The sequence below is a fragment of the Myxine glutinosa genome, chromosome 5 (genome assembly GCF_964187855.1).
Source record: "Myxine glutinosa chromosome 5, kmMyxGlut1.1, whole genome shotgun sequence".
Taxonomy (NCBI): Eukaryota; Metazoa; Chordata; class Myxini; order Myxiniformes; family Myxinidae; genus Myxine; species Myxine glutinosa.
The window spans coordinates 139,465,502-139,485,192 of record NC_136265.1 but is presented as its reverse complement, the minus strand read 5'-3'; the positions used below and the strand labels follow the sequence as shown (position 1 = coordinate 139,485,192).

Genomic DNA, 19,691 nt, shown 5'->3' with positions numbered 1-19,691 from the left:
GTCGAATTCATCGATATGGCCGAAAGATGTCATGGTCTAGATGTTTACCTTCGTCGCCATGTAAAGTATCTCGACAAACTGCGATCAATTGTCGTACGCGTTTATTCACTCTGCCGATCAAGGCCCGATTCACAGCAGCGCCATCCGAGCTCTGGCGTAGGGATCCAACCCGGTCCCGGTGTAGGGATACAACGGTGAACATTTGCACTGCATACATGACACTTCCAATTTCTACCACTCGACTAGATTCACTTGTGGTGTGTTGATGTAATCGTTTACCTCTTCCCCTTTTTATTTCCCGTCTGTGTGAAGTTGTTCCTTTCTCTCATTTAGCTCCAACGTTCACTTCAGTATAAACAGAAATAATAATTGTACATCACGACACACCAACATCATTTGTTCGACTCATTTTCCTGCATTGTAGCTGAGATTTTATAATACGATCTCTTGTCCCCTCTTTCAGGTTGCTTTGAAGAAGGCAAGATCTTTGAAATATTCAATGCATGTAAGTTTGTGTTTATGTGGAGATGGTGGTGTTTTAACTGCTGAAGTAAGAACACAGTTAAACCCCTGAACTGTCCTGGCAGAAGTTTTGTCTGTGATACATCTTTGTCTCTTGGCCCCTGAGGCTGTGCGTCTCTGTGTGTGAGTTACAATCTTGTGGTTATTGTGATGATGTAACTTAACTTTTATCCAGCTGGTAGAAGGAATTTGTATGATTTTCTCTTTCTCTTTTCTTCTTTTTTAATTTTTATATATTTTTTGCAGCTCTGGCGTGAAGCTTCGATATTGAACGTGCTAAATCACCCAAACATTAGTAAGTGTGGATTTCACTCAAACTTAATGAAGTTTGAGTGTTATATTATCAAAAGTATAATGATATAAATGCTTAGAATGGAATACACCTCTTTCTATCAACTTCATTGACTTCAAGAAGGAATTCGATCGTGTTCATCGAGCAAGCCTGTGGAAGATGCTGAGATCTTATAGAATTCCACAGAAGATGATCACTCCAATAAGCAAATTCTCTGATCACTTCGATGAACTCCATATGCAAAATATTTATTTATATATAAATAGCCTCACAGCTGTAATTGCTGTTAAAGGTGTTTCCACCAAGTATTAGCTCAGGGGGGTGGACACTTATCCACATCTCAAGAGGGTGGTAGATGGGATGCTAGTTTAACCTCCCTCCGTGGGACGGCACAATTATTGAACCACCCTGCCTGTGAAACACCGTTATCATAGTTTATAGCTGGGCCGAGTTTCCAAATGGGCGAGACGGCCACGAGGCGAGTCTGTGTACATCGAGAGCTCCAGGCCATCGTGTCAGCCCCCTTTTGGATTGCTCGTTCTTAAATAGAAATATCGCTTGCACGCTATCATATCCTGCATTGTTTGGGCGACCTATCCAGGATGATTCCTCCCACCACCTTCAGTGTTGTAGTCGAGTCCACCTGGTCTGATTCCGAATCTGAGTCTGAGTCCAAGCTGTCCGAGTCTAAGCAATCCGAGTCCAATTCCTGTTCTTTTTTTCTTGTGCTTTGGACCTGGCTCTGGTTACAAAGGACTCGGATGACAAATTTGGTGACTAGAAGCTATCTGTTTCGATTTTCCAACCTCCGAACTGGACCATGCACACTCGTGCAGGTAAAGTTGTTGTACTGTGCATTTCTTGGCACAAATGTCCCAGCTGAGGTATTTCATTTATTTTGCATCCTGCAAGTGCATGTAACCACTCGTTCTTCTCTGCACTCCGTGGTGACATTAAAAATAGATTTTGATGCCAGGAAATTTCTGAGGCCGAAATGGGATGGTTCTTCTTTATCATCTGAAGAAAATTGAAAATTACTTGCAATAAAATGATCACCATTAAAATTCCTATCTCAGAGAGAGTTGAATAACTCGTTTTAGAGAATAAATATACAAATTGAGATTGAAATGCAATTCTATTTACTTCAAAGGCCTCCAAAATTTACCTCAAATACCAAGAAGCACACTTGAGCCATTGAGTCTGGGTGCAGAACCTTGTACTTCACCGATAGCAGGGTAATGGATGAAAGAGGACGACGGTTGAAGGAATAATGAGTGAGAGAAGGGGGAAGAGGACACAGACGCTGAACAAGCCGAATAAGGATGGTTTTTAGCGAGGATGGGAATCGTTGTTTCGTATACAGCCTGTGGCTGTTGGTTGCATCATCTTCCAGAAGTGAAGCTGTGCTGCCGATGCGGTGCCCCTGTTACCAGCAGGCCGGTACTCATTTCGCAATGACGGAAGGATAACAGGGTGAGTCAACCGTCCTGGTGGTATTTCAGGGGCATGATGTGCGCTCAATTTCAACACCAGGCTTCATGAGGTCCAATGATGGTGATTGACCATGTGTGAAAAGAACAACGAACTGCTGAGCGCAAGATGTAAAAGTAACAAAACAGGCACTCAAATTGTGTGGTGATGTGCCCACGATACGAACAAAAGTGGTCAACAACCGAAGAGAAAAAGAGTCGCTGGAAACCGGATCCTCTTGTCAGTTCTTTGCTTTTCTCTTTCATTTGCTTTTGTGTAATTAATAATGAGATTCCAACACACTGGAAATCAAATGTTCTCTGCCAACCGAATGTGAGTTGTGTGTTTGCCAAATGTCTTGTTATCGGAATAATTCTCATCAGTTGTTTGCCTGAACCAAAATCTGCTCGATACCGATTGTGATCGATCCGAACACACACACTACCCAGCTAACCTCCCCCCCCCTCCCCCACCCTCCCGCACCTCCACCTGATTTTCCCATTTGTATACCGGTCTCAACATTTCCTGCACTGACCTGTGCTTATTTAATCGATGTACTTATGATTGGTGCAGTTCTGCCCAAATGTTTACAGACAAGATCATGAATGGTGTTGGCGAAAGGAGGATGTTGAGGCTCACCTGTTGACTACTTGTCATCACACGCAATGTACATGTCTGTCATGTTGTTTAAAGGTGTTTGACTTTGGACGAGTTTCTCATGCCATATTAACTTGTGCTCCACCATCTTGTTTCCTTTCAGTGAAGTTGATCGACATCCCAACGAAAGATCCATACAATGAACGCATGGTCCTCGTTATGGAGTATGTAGAAGCAGGTGAGGATTTTGACGTCATTTTGCTGAAAATCCACTGTGTGTCTATGAAGTCAACTTTTACTTTGGCAGCTAAATGATTTAGTCATTAGAAAACATGAATTGTGATGTTCTGATTGTTGGACCATCTCATTCAGTTCTGACAAATCTCAGTTTCACCGTCACTCCGGCACAATTGTCAAAAACAACCAACTGATCTATTTTCCTGGTCAGACACAGGAAGTGGTTCGGTTTCTTGACTTTATCGGCTTCACCATCAGCCATGATGTGGGTCACATATCAAAGCTGTCTTCCAAACTGAGCTGCGGTTTCCATCATTCCAAATAATTCCTTGAACTCACAGCCGACAAGGTGTCTGTGTTGGTCAATGGAGACGTCGTGAGAGCTTATATTCCACAGGATCCAGTAAACCCGTTTGTGATTGTGCAACCTCTCATTTCGGGGAAGAGATGGCAGCATCACAAACTGATTTGGTTTCTGTTAAATAAGAAGCTCTCAACATTATTGTCATGTTATGTGATGAGGCTGAAACACATTGCCAGTTCCTCACGTGACAGACGGAGCGGCTCATCTCATTTATGCGGCCTGTCAAAAGATAGAGAGTCTTGGAAGATACTGATAAATCTCCTGCTCCTTCACTGCCCAAGTTCCTCCAGTAATCCCCTCCTGGTTAAACTCAAAGTGCACACTTTCCACACACACTTTATAGTTCCTCTTTTCTCCCATTTGTGTAACTGCCCTCTGGAAACTATTCAATCACATTCTCCCCTCCAAGAGTTATTGCAGGTGGTGCATCAACATCTCATGTCACCCTCTATCCTTTCCTCAATATTTTGTCTTTGCCCAATGCCCATTAACCCTCTTATCATTCTATCCTTCACTTCCAGTGTCTTGTGTTAACCCCCTCCACCCCCCACCCCCACTCTCTCTCTCACTCTCTCTCTACCTCACCCACCCCTCTTCCTGTTCATTCATTCCCCGACTTGTATCCAGCTGTGGCCCTCCATCACCTTGCTCTTCAATGACCTTTGAGTTTGCAAGCAAATTTTTATCTTTGTCATTTTGTGTTTATTTTATCAATGAAACATTCAAATCTTCAAAAGCAAAATAACTTTTCCTCTCCTCCTGTTTTCTCAGAAATGCAAAATTCTTCACTCTGCAGACCTGGATAAAACCACAAACTGGTCAAACAAGTCGAACATGTCTTTCAATCCTGGCATATCTCACACTCTCACTTTGTCTCTCCAAAAATACCGCTACACAATCCTCCCATCTACTTGCCGAGCAATCCTCTCAAATAAGTTCTGTCACTCAAGCTTTTGGGTCTCACTATCTGCCAAGATCTTTTTTGGCAAAACCACATTTCCAAGCTGGTCTCTAAAGCCAGTCACTGACTGGGCATCCTCTGTCGTGAGAGGTCCTTTTTGGGCACCTCTGAGCTCCTCACCATGTTCAAAGCTTTCATCCGCAGCTCAATGGAATACTGCTCTCCCCTCTGGCCTGTGCTCCTGCCTCACACCTATCTCGGCTTCACGCTGTTGAATCCAAATGTTGCAGAATCATTGGTATCTCCAATGATGAAGCTGATTCTGAGGGCCTATCACTCGCTCACCGCAGGCAGGTTGGTGGTCTTTCTGTCTTCTGTCAACTCCTCTCCGGCCTTGCTCACCCAGCTCTGTCGGTGCTCGTCCCCCAAATATTCCTGCAGGAGGCACAAGATCTGCCAGCAACCCTCTTCTTTCTTTTTTTTTTTTTTTTCTTTTTTTTTTTTTGTATGCAAGATCGAGGCTCGTGAAAGAGCGAACATTAATCACACAGAATGACAAACAGACACACAAAACAAATAACATCGGGAGCGGTAGACAAGATGGGGAGAGAGGGGGAAGGACACAAACACAACATTTGAGAGCAGGGACCGAGAGACATGGAGACATCGAGAGAACTGTGGGAGGGAGAGGGCTTTGGGGGGAGGCATGGGAAGGGGGGGGGGGGGGTGGGAGAGGTATAAAACATATGGACACTGCCAAGACTTCCAGGAAAGAAGTTGGAATTTCAAACAAGATGGATCTGGGGTGAATTAGTGGGGGTAAAAAAGATCAAGGTTTTGGATGGGGGAAGATAAGAGATGGTGGTGAACAGCTGTTTTGAAGACCTGGAGGGAGGAGTGTGATTGAAGTGAGTGTGGGAGTTTGTTCCAGAGGCGGGAGAAAAGAGGAATGAAAGAGTGAAGGTGAGCAGAGAGCCGAGATTTCGGCAGTTTAACCATCAGAGGGTGGCTGGCAGATCTTGTGCGACCTGTAGGAATATTTGGGGGACAGAGCACAGAGAGAGCTGGGGGAGCAAGGCCGGAGAGGAGTCGGTAGAAGACAGAAAGACCACCTACCTGCCTGCGGTGAGTGAGTGAAAGGCCCTCAGAGATAGCTTCATCGCGGGAGATTCCAATGATTCTGAAAGCTTTGGATTCAACAGCGTGAAGCCGAGCCAGGTGTGAGGCAGGAGCACCAGCCCATAGGGGAGAACAGTATTCCATTGAGCTGCGGATGAAAGCCTTGTATGTGGTGAGGAGCTCAGGTGTGCCTAGGAAGGACTTCGCACGACGGAGGATGCCCAGTCGGTGACTGGCTTTGGAGGCCAGCTTGGAAATGTGGTTTTCCCAAGAAAGATCATGGCAGATGGTGAGACCCAAAAGCTTGAGCGACAGAACTTCTTGGAGAGGATTGTTGAGAAATTAGATGGGAGGGTTGTCCAGTCGATCTTTTCGGAGAGACATAGTAAGAGTGTGAGATTTGTCAGGATTGAAAGACATGTTCCACATGTTTGACCAGTCTGTGATTTTGTCCAGGTCTTCAGAGAGTGAGGAGGCTGCAGACTGCCGATCTGAGGGAAGAGGAATGGAGCGGCAGAGAGTGGAGTCATCAGCAAAGAGATACAGAGGATTTTCCAGAGAGTCGAAGAGATCATTGATAAAGACCAGAAAAAGCACAGGGCCCAGCACACTGCCTTGGGGAACTCCAGCCTGAACGGGAAGGGGAGATGAGAGAAATCCATTCAGGGCCACACGTTGACTATGACCAGAGAGGAAGTCCGCAAGCCATGCATGGAGATTTCCATGGATACCATAGGAGGAGAGTTTGGTGAGCAGAGCTGGGTGCCAGACCGTATCGAAGGCACGTGATATGTCAAGGGAGACAGCTCTGATTTCCTGTTTGGCATTGAGGACCTCCATCCATTGTTGAGACAGCAGAAGCAGCATGTCCAGAGTAGAGTGACCTGGTCTGAAACCAAATTGATGATCAGAGATCAAGCCATTGGAGAAGAGGAAAGATTTCATATCCGAAGCAATGATGGATTCCATGACTTTGCTGATAATTGGGAGCAGGCTGATTGGTCTGTAGTTGCAAGGATCTGTTTTTGCACCTTTTTTGTGTAAAGCGGTAATGTTTGCTGATTTCCAGGATGCTGGCAGATGACCTTGAGCAAAGGATAGGGTGAAAAGAACAGAGAGAGGGTGAGATAGAGCGGCAGAGCAGTATTTTAGGACCCGTGGGCTGATGCCATCTGGTCCAGTTGCAGAATCAGAGTCGAGGTTTGACAAAAACTCCTCCACCTTGTCAGGAGAGAAGGTCACAGAGTCCAGGAGCAGTTTTGTTCGACTGGGAAAGGTGGGAACAGAGAGAGATGGGTTTGGGACTAAGGATTTTGAGGCAAACACAGAGTTGAGGCATTCGGCTTTTGCCTCTGGTTTCATTTTGGTGAAACTACCAAAATCAAGAGCCTCTGCTCACCTTCACTCTTTCATTCCTCTTTTCTTTCACCTCTGGAACAAACTCCCACCCTCTATTCAATCCCACTTATCCCTCCAGGTCTTCAAAACAGCTGTTCACCACCATCTCTTATCTTACCCCATCCAATACCTTGATCTTTTCTACCCCCGATAAAACACTCCAAATCTGACTCTTTGAATCTCTAACTTGTTTCCTGTAATTCCTAGTAGTGTTCATTTGCGTTATACACGGTACCCTCACCCCTCTCCCCCCCCACCCCCATGCCTCCCTCCTCCCCCAGTCCTCTCCCTTCCACAGATCTACTGCCGTCCTTGTTCTCTGCTGTTTTTGCGCTTGTGTGCTTCCCTCTCTCCCCCTCTTGTCTCACGCTCCCTTCATTGTATGTTTTATGTGTCTGTGCATGTTTTCATGTTTGATGTGTTTGCTCTACACGAGCCTCGATTCTGTACACACATTTTTTTTATTTCATTGTTTTGCCCTTGTATGTTTCTGTCTGCTGTGTACAGGTTCACTCGCTTCCCAAATTCATTTTCTGAGGACATGTACAGAAAGAAAGCTGTGGTTTCCCATGAAACAGGTGAGCAGAAGTTGGTTACCATTTGGAGCAGAAGTTGGTGAAATACCCATTCCATTCCTCATTCCACCCTCATTGTGATGTTTATGTCGTGGTTTGAAATATGACAGAAATAATTGAACTGAAAAATTGTAAAATCTGAACAACCAGAATCTGTATCCATGTTTGAATATTTCATCTCCTCCTTCCTCCAGATGGCTGATGCTTTTGAGTACTTGCATGCCCAGAACATTGTGCACAGGAACATAAAGGTAACCAACTGCACCAGTGCAGACCGTGATACGTTCTGCCTGACACTGCAATGAAAACCATTTTTGGTGCAGCAAAGGAAGGAATGGGAGTGGGAAGTGGAGGGGGCAGGAAAGAACTAAATTCATGTTGTTGGGTAAAACCTACAATGGAGTGAAAGAGGGTGGGATCCGTCACATATGGACCCTTTTTGTGTTCATTGTATAATGATTTGAACTTCAAATATAAATAGAAAGTAAGAAATCAAAATTATATACCCATTCCAGCTCGGTTGTGGTCTGTGAAAAAGACAGCCACCCACTGTTGGAGTTTGTGTTTAATTTTGATATCTAATCACGGTGGTCCCAGAATCCACTTACACACACTATGTTATGGTCTCTTGTCCATAAATGCTGTTCTTCCTTAACCTTCTCCACCTTATTCAGAGTATTACCTCATAAGGGGTCGAACACTCCGCTTCTCATGGGATTATCGACACACTCCATTAAAAAGCAATTGTGGACCTGATCATGAAATGCCTCTTCTGCCCTTTCCCTGTTTCTGAACTTGGTCTATCCCTGGAAAATTAATATCACCCACAATCAGCACTCTTCCTTCACCACAATACTTTCTGAATTCTTCATGAACCTTTCAATCTTACTCTTCCGTTACACCAGGAGCCTGATTATACATGACTAACTACTCTTCCATCCCTAATCTCTATCCACACAGAACACTATTCATTAAATCCCTGCTTCAGGTCGCCCTTTTCTCTTGATATGATATTGTCCCTCACCGAGATTGCGAAACCTTTTTGAATTTCTCTTTCCTTTCACAACTCCACATCTTGTGGCCTTCGATTCCTGTCATGTGGCTCAAGAAGTCTCACTTCCTGCCACTTTGTACTCCTCATTTGGATATCGTTTGTAAACCTCACTTTCTACTCTCGCTTCCCCCGACTCCATATTATGCAAACTCCTGATTTAAATTGTTGGAGGATTTTTATTTTTTTTACTTTTCTCTTTCTGGAATTTTTTTCCTTCCTTCCCTTCACAATTAAATTTACATCTATCCTTCAATATAATTTATCACCAAAGGTTTAATGTTTTTTAACATATTGATTTCTGTTTGTTCTCCAGCTAAAAAACGTGCTTTGTAGCTCTCAGTGGAACATCAAGGTCATCGACTTCAGCATGGCCAAACCTTTCATACATGGTAAAAAAATGTATCCTCACTGGGGCAGGCCTGGCTATATGGCACCAGAGATCACAGAGCATGGCTACGAAGGTCCCCCAGTCGATGTGTGGGCACTTGGCATCCTGTTCACGAAATTATTTGATGGACTTCAATTTGATGGACATAATATTATTGAAGTGAGTATTGTTACCTCCACCACCAAAGGTGGATGGAGGTTATGTTTTCACCCCTGTCTGTTTGTTTGTTTGTTTGTTTGTGAACAAGATATCGCAAAAAGTTGTGGACGGATTCGGACGAACTTTGGCAGAGAGGTAGCGTATGTGACAAGAACGAAATGATTAGATTTTGGTGAAGATCCGGGTTCGGATTCAGCAACGAGAATTTTTAAAGTGATTCTTCACCATTGGAATGACAGCGCCAAAAACTATATACAGCAGAATATCTCATAAAGTTGTGGACGGATGATTTTAATTAAATGTTATTCTGTGTTGTGATTTTCTGGTCTACTCTGGGATACAAAACGTAAACTGTTCACCTTGGGGAGGTATGCTCTCTACTGAGTGCCGTTCTAGTTTATGAAGGTGTCATGATTATGAATGTGGTGTGAAATGTGATTCTGATTTTCAGGGTGTGTTGCACGAAATGAGTCTTGAGTGTTTCACAGTCTTGAGAAGTTATTCATACCACTTGGCTTTTTTCATATTTTGTTGTGCTTCAGCCTGAATTTGAAATGGATTAAATTCACATTTTTGTTGTTATTGATCTACACACAATGTCACATAATGTCAGTGGATTAAAAAAAAAAGTTTTTTTTAAACAAATTGAGCTCGTGTGCATCCAATTTCCTTTGATCGTCCTTGAGATGTCTCCACAACTTTATTGGGGTACACCTGTGCGCAATTCAATTGATTGGGCATGATTTAAAAAGAAGAGACACACCTTTCTATATGAGGTTACACAGTTGACAGTGCATTTCATAGCAGAAACGCAACCACAAAGTCCAAGGAACTGTATGTAGAACTCCGAGATATAATTGTGAGGTGGCATAGATCTGGAGAAGGGTATAAAACAAATTCCGGAGTGTTGAAAGTTCCCAGGTGCACAGTGAGCTCCATCATGAGGAAATGGAAAGAATATGGAACTACCCAGACTCTTCCAGGGTAGTCCCATGTTGTCCGACTAAACTGAGCAACCCGGCAAGAAGGACCTTTGTCAGAGAGGTGACCAAGAACCCAATGACCTCTCTGACATAACTACAGAGTTCCTTGGTTGAGAAGGGAGAACCTTCCAGGTGGACAACCATCCCTGCAGCACTGCACAAATCTAGCCTTTATGGGAGAGTGGCCAGATGGAAGCCATTCCTGAGAAATAGGCACTACGGTATGCCTGGAGTTTGCAAAAAGGCACATTAAAGATACTGAGAACATTAGGCAAATTATTCTGTGGTCTGATGAGACAAAACTTGCACTCTTTGGTCTGAATGCAAAGCGCTACATCTGGTAGAAAACCAAGCACAGCACATCACCCATCTAACACCATCACTGCTTTGAAGCTTGTGACCCCAAGCACACAGCCAAAGCAACACTGGAATGGCTTGAGAACAACAACGTGAAAGTCCTTCAGTGGCCCAGCCAAAGCCCAGACTTTAATCGCATTGACAATCTGTTGGAAGACTTGAAGAATGCTGTTCACCGTCCAACTTGACGGAGCTTGACCACCAGTGCCCCAGCCAAAGCCTTGACGTGACGGAGCAAATCTGCAAGGAAGAATGGGAGAAAGTCTCACATCCAGATGTGCAAAGCCGATACATACCGAAGAAGACTCAAAGCTTTAATCGCTGCCAAAGGTGCTTCTACAAAGTATGGACTCAGGGGGTTGAATACTTTTGTATATAAGCTAGTTCTGTATTTCACTTTAAATTATTTTGTAGAAAGTTGTTTATTATTTTAAACCCACTTTGGTCTTATGGGGGTACCGTATTTTCTGGTGTATTAACCCTGACAGTGTATTAACCGCACCCCTGTTTTCACCCTCCAAATTTTTTTAAATACTCCCGGTGAAGCTTGATGATGTAGGCCTGGAAGTGCGTCGTATTATCAGCTGTGCCATCAGGTACATGTTGGGAGATGTGTGTCTGGCTCCAAACCGACAGATCATGGCCTGCTATTAACATGTCGGCCTACGACAGGCTGGTCATGAAGTCTCGAATATCATCCTCCTTGGCAAAGTTCCTCAGGTGTATGGAAGTGGAGGTATATGGGTCATTGGTGGGGCTGGGGTGTTGCCCCCCAAAATAGGTGTTTTTTTGGTTTGTTTGTTTGTAGATTTTTTATTACGTTTGTGTGATTCGACATGCTGCCCTGTCTTCTTGCATTAAAATTCTACATGCTGCCCTGTCTTCTGGTTTAAAATACCTCCTCCTCCTCGGAAACCTTTGGAATGGCATCCAACTCGTCCTCCATGAGCATGTTTAGGGAAGGGTTCAGCATCATGGTTTTCAGCATGAAGTCCCTCGTCTGCGTGTTGGCCTCGATCCATATTCTGAGAGTCTTCTCCATCCTTTCCATGTGGACATTCCGGACATGGGTGACCACCTTGGTATTCGACACAGTGCTCGCTGAAAGTTTCTCATGAATGGCCTTCTTCTTCTTCGGTATGTTGTGGACGGTGGATTCATTCACGCCATCATGCCTGCCCACAGAGGCTGCACTCTCTTCTCTCGAAAGGTGGTCGAGCAGCTCCACATTCTGGCTAAGGCTCATGACTTTCTTCTGCCTCTTGGTCGTCGACTCATCTCCGGCACTGGTCTTCCGTTTGGGAGCCATTATTGAACGATGAGCAGAGAGACAGTCAAAAGGTCAAAGCAACGGAACGTGAACAATGATCGAGATCGAGGACACAATCTGTATTTATTTGTACGATTGTGAGCATTTTGGGTATTGAGCCTATCTGGTAATTTCAAGAATAGATTTAATGATGCGTTTGCATTCTGTAACTCGCAGAGGTTGACTTGTTTGCACACCTGGTGGAACTTCCCCCGGAGCGTTTTCATTGTGTAACATCTCTGAGGATGCTTTACCATAAACTGCAAACTGTAATCGGTTTATTGAAGCATTTGATTTCTATAATTTGTGGAGGATGTGACTTGTTTTTTACATCTGGTGGGATATCACGTGAAAAGTGCGGCTAAAATTTTCAGCCGCGAAAGCCATGAAAACGCAAAGTACACAGCAGTGAATGTACGGTACTGTACTTACTGTGCAATCTTATCAGGTTATGCTCTCGGCTCGTAGAATTTTGCGTATGTCCAGCTGTTTTCTGCATGGCTTGTAAAAGATGGGTTTCATAAATGTGTCAAGCTCGCAGCTCGCAATTTTTTTTGTTTTGCGCCCCTGAAAAACCGCGATTTCACAGAACTTGGATGCGAAAAGAAAAAACAACAACATGAATTCACTGGACATTTTTTTGTGAATTGAGAAACAGGTCGCATTTTATCAACCGCGATTAGCGGGACCGCGATTAGCGGGACCGCGATTAGCGGGAACGCGATTAGCGGGAACGCGATTAGCGGGAACGCGATTAGCGGGAACGCGATTAGCGGGAACGCGATTAGCGGGACCGCGATTAGCGGGACCGCGATTAGCGGGACCGCGATTAGCGGGACCGCGATTAGCGGGAACGCGATTAGCGGGAACGCGATTAGCGGGAACGCGATTAGCGGGAACGCGATTAGCGGGAACGCGATTAGCGGGACCGCGATTAGCGGGACCGCGAATAGCGGGACCGCGAATAGCCTTAACTTAGCCTATGAATAGCCTTAACACCTTAACTTATTTGATGAATGAAAATGTATTTTATTTGTTTTGAGTCAAACCTTGATCTCGCGAGATCCTGGAGACGGCGTCACGGATTTTCGAAGCTCCACACGGTCTCCACGTTTTCAAAGTTAAGTCATTGTTCACAATTGTATTTTGTCGAAACTGTATTTATCTTTCGGTGTGTGAACCTATGGTGTGCCCCTTGGAAGTTTATCAGTGTTTATCTTTCATAAATTAATCGTTTCTGTTTGCCGCCCGTGTGCGGCCTTTCAGCCTCAGGCTTCCCCCGTCGAACTTTGTTCCTTCCTTCGCTGTCTTTGCTCGGTTTTTTGATTTTCCCTTCTCCCCCAAACTTCCATCACCCCCCCCCCTCCCCCCCTCAAAAAAAAACAAAGAACAAAAAATACAACTTTTATTTTCCTGTCCCATAGTGTGCCTATGTCCACGTGCGCTGTCCAGCCCGCCCCCATTATCTCCTTGCCTTCCACCTTTTGCCTTGTTCAAGTGACTCGTGGTTGTCCCTCAAGGCCCTCTCCCCGTTGGTATCTTTGTGAATATAAGACTTATTCACGGTTCAGTTTAAATATGTTTAAACTTTCCCCTGCAGTGTTTTATTCAGTCGTTTTTTTACAACATGCTGTTTTTCTTCATATTTAAAAGGCTCCTTTCAATTTCCTCTTCAACTCATTCCATTTCAAAAAAATATTCAATCTCTTATAATTCTTTCTCACTACATGCTCTAAATTCTCATTCATTCCACCCCTCCTCCATCGTTCTTAAATGGATTGCTAACTTGAAAATCACAATAAACCCAATTTGTGATCAATGTTCATCTTTCATTAATCATCCACTTTCTAAACTCACCCCTTGCCCCTCCCCTCCAAATCTCCCCCCTTGCCCCTCCCCTCCTAAACTTCCCCCTTTCCCCTTCCCTCCAAATCTCCCCCCTTGCCCCTCCCCTCCTAAACTCCCCCCTTGCCCCTTCCCTCCAAATCTCCCCCCTTGCCCCTCCCCTCCTAAAGTCCCCCCCTTGCCCCTCCCTCCTAAACTCCCCCCTTACCCATCCATTCCTAAACTCCCCCCTTGCCCTCCCATTCAAAACTCCCCCCCAACCCCTCCCCTTCAAATCTCCACCCCAACCATCCCTCCCAAATTCTCCCTCCTCCCACCTCCTTTCAAACTGCCTTCTCCCCACTTCCTCTCCCTTCTATCTCATACCTCCACCTCCCCCAACCTTCTACTTTCCTCTGCCCCCCCCCCTCAAACAACCCCTCACTGTCCTCCTCATCCTTCCCTCTCTTGTAACTCTTCTGTAATCTCTGACACACTATCAACTGCTCTTCCTACCTCCTCCTCTCATCCTTCATCTTACCCAACCACTCCCCTCCCCTGTCCTGCACCCGATGCTCCCCCTCTCTCTTCATTAACGGTATGGACCTCAAACATCCGAGGCCTTCGCTCAAACCTGATTGATCTCTCCATTCAGGTTGCTTCTGACAATCCAGACTTGATCTGCTTAACAGAAACTTTCCTCCTTCAAGAGTTCTCTGATTCCTTAATATCTCTTCCTGGTTACTCCCTCCTCCGGTATGATAGACCTGAGCCTCGTCCTGGTGGTGGGGTGGCTATCTTTATCAAAAACTCTCTTCCTAATCCTCCTTGCACTGCCCTCTCTCCACCCCAACCCCAGGACCACCTCTGGCTTCGGCTTCCTCTCCGCTCCCACCTTTTGTTCATATGTGTTCTGTACCGTCCTCCAAACAGTGATGACTCAATTTACATTTCGCTGTCGGACAACATGGACCAACTTCTATCAACTCATCCAAACTCTCTCTTCCTCAGATGTGGTGACTTCAACTGTCATCATGCCTGGGTGTGGCTGGGTGTGGGTTCCTCTCTCACCAGCCATGGCACATCAGCAAAGGACTTCTGCGACTCATTGGGACTGACACAATCTGTCAATTTCCCAACCCGGATCTCAGTCAATGGAGTATCTTCTCTTCTGGACTTGGTTATGACTAACTTCCCTGCAAATGTCTGCTGCTCTTCTTCTGCTCCAATCGATTCTTCTGATCATGTGCTTGTTAAAGTGGACATCTCTCTGGCCATTCTCAGAGAGCCTCCTCAGCGCCGACGAGTGTGGCATTTCACTCAGGCTGACTGGCACGGTCTGCAAGCAGGCATCAATCATCTGGATCGGTCTCCCATCTCTACTGCCTCTGACATCAATTCTTCCTGGGAATTCTTCCAAAGCAAACTGCTCTCTCTCATGCTCAGATTTATCCCATCTCGTCTTCAGTTGTCTTACCCTTCCCCCCGTCCATGGTACACTGAATCTTGTTGTGAGGCAGTTGCCCTGAAACAACTTGCCTTTACCTCTTGGAAGGCAAATCAAACTGAAGGCAATCTCAGTTCCTTCCACCAAGCTCGGAACAAGTGTGTGTCTGCCCTCAGGAGTGCCAGGAAGCACTATCTCTCCACACTCAAGATTGAACTCTCAAACCAGTCTCCTTCCTCCAAATCCTGGTGGCGTCTGGTCAAATCCGTTTCTGGTGTTTGTTCCCCCCCCATCCCCTCCCTTACCTCAAATGGCTCCACAGTTGACACCGCACGTGACAAAGCCGAATGCCTCAACTCTGTGTTTGCCTCAAAATCTTGCATCCCAAACCCATCTCTCTCTGTTCCCACCTTTCCCAGTCGAACCCAACCGCTCCTGGACTATGTGTCCTTCTCTCCTGACAAGGTGGATAAGTTTTTGTCAAACCTCGACTCTGATTCTGCACCTGGACCAGACGGCATCAGCCCACGGGTCCTAAAATCCTGCTCTGCCGCTCTATCTCACCCTCTCTCTGTTCTTTTCGCCCTCTCTTTTGCTCAAGGTCATCTGCCAGCATCTTGGAAATCAGCAAACATTACCGCTTTACACAAAAAGGTGCAAAAACAGATCCTTGCAACTACAGACCAATCAGCCTGCTTCCAATTATCAGCAAATAATTATCTTTAATATCTTTTCATTGGACCCTGGTGTTGGGCTAGCGGCTAGGGTGCCGGCTTAGGATCCTAGGATCCTGGGTTCGAATCCCGGTCGATCGCTGAATTAATGCCAGGGGGGTTGACTCAGCCTGTCATCCTTCCGAGGTCGGCAAATTGAGTACCAGTTCACTCGTAATTCCCTGTTTGTCGTTAAAGGCGGCAAAAAGGGTTGGCGTCAGGAAGGGCATCCGGCCGTAAAACATTGCTTCAAAAAGGGGACCAAAAAACAACAACAACCACGGTTCCCGAAAAAGGCCAACCCCCGCTTTGCGGGGAAAAATGGCCTCTAAATGTGTTTTTTTTTTTTTTTTTTTTTATCTTATCAGCAATATCAGCATCAGCAAACATCAGCAATATCAGCAAACATCAGGAGAATTATCAGCAATATCAGCAAACAAATAATAATAAAAGTCATGGAATCCATCATTGCTTCGGATATCAAATCCTTCCTCTTCTGCAATGGCTTGATCTCTGATCATCAATTTGGATTTAGACCAGGTCATTCTACTCTGGACATGTTGCTTCTGCTGTATCAACAATGGATGGAGGTCTCAATGCCAAACAGCAAATCAGAGCTGTCTCACTTGGCATATCACGTGCCTTCGATACGGTCTGGCACCCAGCTCTGCTAACCAAACTCTCCTCCTATGGTATCCATGGAAATCTCCACTCATGGCTTGCGGACTTCCTCTCTGGTCGTAGGCATCGTGTGGCCCTGAATGGATTTCTCTCATCTCCCCTTTTCTGTTCTGGCTGGAGTTCCCCAAGGTAGTGTTCTGGGCCCTGTGCTATTTCTGGTCTTCATCAATGATCTCTCCGACTCTCTGGAAAATCCTCTCTATCTCTTTGCTGATGACTCCACTATCTGCCGCTCCATTCCTCATCCCTCAGATCGGCAGTCTGCAGCCTCCTCACTCTCTGCAGACCTGGACAAAATCACAGACTGGTCAAACAAGTGGAACATGTCTTTCAATCCTGACAAATCTCACACTCTTACAATGTCTCTCCGAAAGGACCGACTGGAAAACCCTCCCATCTACTTTCTCAACGATCCTCTCCAAGAAGTTCTGTCGCTCAAGCTTTTGGGTATCACTATCTGCCATGATCTTTCTTGGGAAAAACCACATTTCCAAGGCTGGCCTCCAAAGCCAGTCGCCGACTGGGCATCGCCCGTTGTGCGAAGTCCTTCCTTGGCATACCTGAGCTCCTCACCACATGCAAGGCTTTTTTTTTTTGGGGGGGGATACAAGATCGAGGCTCGTGAAAGAGCGAACATTAATCGCACAAAAAGACAAACCGACACATAAAACATATAACATCGGGAGCGGTAGACAAGATGGGGAGAGAGGGGGAAGGACACAAACACAACATTTGAGAGCAGGGACCGAGAGACATGGAGACATCGAGAGATCTGAGAGAGGGCGAGGGCTTTGGGGGGGGGGGGGGGCATGGGAAGGGGGCGGTGGGAGAGGTATAAAACATATGGACACTGCCAGGACTTCCAGGAAAGAAGTTGGAATTTCAAACAAGGTGGATCTGGGGTGAATTTGCGGGGGTAGAAAAGATCAAGGTTTTGGATGGGGGAAGATAAGAGATGGTGGTGAACAGCTGTTTTAAAGACCTGGAGGGAGGAGTGGGATTGAAGGGAGTGAGGGAGTTTGTTCCAGAGGCGGGAGAAAAGAGGAATAAAAGAGTGAAGGTGAGCAGAGAGCCGAGATTTCGGCAGTTTAACCATCAGAGGGTTGCTGGCAGATCTTGTGCGACCTGTAGGAATATTTGGGGGACAGAGCACAGAGAGAGCTGGGGGTGCAAGGCCGGAGAGGAGTCGGTAGAAGACAGAAAGACCACCTACCTGGCTGCGGTGAGTGAGTGAAAGGCCCTCAGAGATAGCTTCATCGCGGAAGATTCCAATAATTCTGAAAGCTTTGGTTTCAACAGCGTGAAGCTGAGCTAGGTGTGAGGCAGGAGCACCGGCCCATAGGGGAGAACAGTATTCCATTGAGCTGCGGATGAAAGCCTTGTATGTGGTGAGGAGCTCAGGTGTGCCGAGGAAGGACTTCGCACGACGGAGGATGCCCAGTCGGCGACTGGCTTTGGAGGCCAGCTTGGAAATGTGGTTTTCCCAAGAAAGATCAAGGCAGATAGTGAGACCCAAAAGCTTGAGCGACAGAACTTCTTGGAGAGGATTGTTGAGAAAGTAGATGGGAGGGTTGTCCAGTCGATCTTTTCGGAGAGACGTAGTAAGAGTGTGAGATTTGTCAGGATTGAAAGACATGTTCCACTTGTTTGACCAGTCTGTGATTTTGTCCAAGTCTTCAGAGAGTGAGGAGGCTGCAGACTGCCGATCTGAGGGAAGAGGAATGGCGCGGCAGAGAGTGGAGTCATCAGCAAAGAGATAGAGAGGATGTTCAAGAGAGTCAGAGAGATCATTGATGAAGACCAGAAAAAGCACGGGGCCCAGAACACTGCCTTGGGGAACTCCAGCCTGAACAGGAAGAGGAGATGAGAGAAACCCATTCAGGGCCACACGTTGACGACGACTAGAGAGGAAGTCCGCCAGCCATGCGTGGAGATTTCCATGGATACCAAAGGAGGAGAGTTTGGTGAGCAGAGCGGGGTGCCAGACCATGTCGAAGGCACGTGATATGTCGAGGGAGACAGCTTTAATTTCCTGTTTGGCATTGAGGACCTCCATCCATTGTTGAGACAGCAGAAGCAGCATGTCCAGAGTAGAGTGACCTGGTCTGAAACCAAATTGATGATCAGAGATCAAGCCATTGGAGAAGAGGAAAGATTTCATATCCGAAGCAATGATGGATTCCATGACTTTGCTGATAATTGGGAGAAGGCTGATTGGTCTGTAGTTGCTGGGATCTGTTTTTGCACCTTTTTTGTGCATAGCGGTGATGTTGGCTGATTTCCAAGCAGATGGCAGTTGACCTTGAGCAAAAGAGAGGGTGAAGAGAGCAGAGAGAGGGTGAGATAGAGCGGCAGAGCAGGATTTTAGGACCCGTGGGCTGATGCCGTCGGGTCCAGTTGCAGAATCAGAGTCGAGGGTTGACAGAAACTTTTCCACCTTGTCAGGAGGAAAGGACACGGAGTCCAGGAGCAGCAGGGTATGACTGGGTATGGTGGGTACAGAGAGGGATGGGTTTGGGACACAAGATTTAGAGGCAAACACAGAGTTGAGGCATTCAGCTTTTTCACGTGCGGAGTCAGCTGTGTCGCCGTTTGAGGTAAGGGAGGGGATGGAGGGGGAACAAACACCAGAAACGGATTTGACCAGACGCTACCAGGATTTGGAAGAGGGAGACAGATAAGAGAGTTCGGTCTTGAGAACGGAGAGATATTGTTTCCTGGCTCTCCTGAGGGTGGACACACACTTGTTTCAGGCTTTGTGAAAGGAAATGAGATTTCCTTCCGTTGGATTTGCTTTCCAGGAGACGAAGGCAAGTTGTTTCTGGGCAACAGCCTCACCACAAGATTCCGTGTACCATGGACGGGAGGAAGGGTATGACAACTGAAGACGAGATGGGATAAATCTGTGCATGAGAGAGAGCAATTTACTTTGGAAGAATTCCCAGGATGAGTTGATGTCAGAGGTGGTAGAGATGGGAGACCAGTCCAGATGATTGATGGCTGCTTGAAGACCGTGCCAGTTGGCCTGAGTGAAAGGCCAGACTCGTCGACGCTGAGCAGGCTCCCTGAGGATGGTCAGAGAGATGTCCACTTTAACAAGGACATGATCAGATGATCCGATTGGAGCAGAAGAAGAGCAGCAGACATTTTCAGGGAAGTTAGTCATAACCAAGTCCAGAAGAGAAGATGTTCCGTTGACTGAGATCCGGGTCGGGAAATTGACAGATTGTGTCAGTCCCAGTGAGTCGCAGAAGTCCTTTGCTGAGGAGCCATGGCTGGTGAGAGAGGTACCCACACCCAG

The 19,691-nt window shown here is 46.1% G+C and overlaps 1 protein-coding gene across 1 annotated transcript in view; it reads left to right on the top strand.

Moving 5' to 3' along the window:
- Positions 1 to 358: 358 nt before the first annotated feature.
- LOC144892164 (putative serine/threonine-protein kinase MARK-C) overlaps positions 359 to 19,691 on the top strand; it is a 30,341-nt gene continuing 11,008 nt past the window's right edge. Inside the window, exons 1-6 of the mRNA XM_078777418.1 lie at positions 359 to 505; positions 769 to 817; positions 3,045 to 3,119; positions 7,408 to 7,478; positions 7,670 to 7,726; positions 8,843 to 9,076. Of these exons, the coding sequence (XP_078633544.1) occupies positions 500 to 505; positions 769 to 817; positions 3,045 to 3,119; positions 7,408 to 7,478; positions 7,670 to 7,726; positions 8,843 to 9,076 (492 nt within the window). The 5' untranslated portion in view covers positions 359 to 499. The remainder of the gene's footprint in view (positions 506 to 768; positions 818 to 3,044; positions 3,120 to 7,407; positions 7,479 to 7,669; positions 7,727 to 8,842; positions 9,077 to 19,691) is intronic.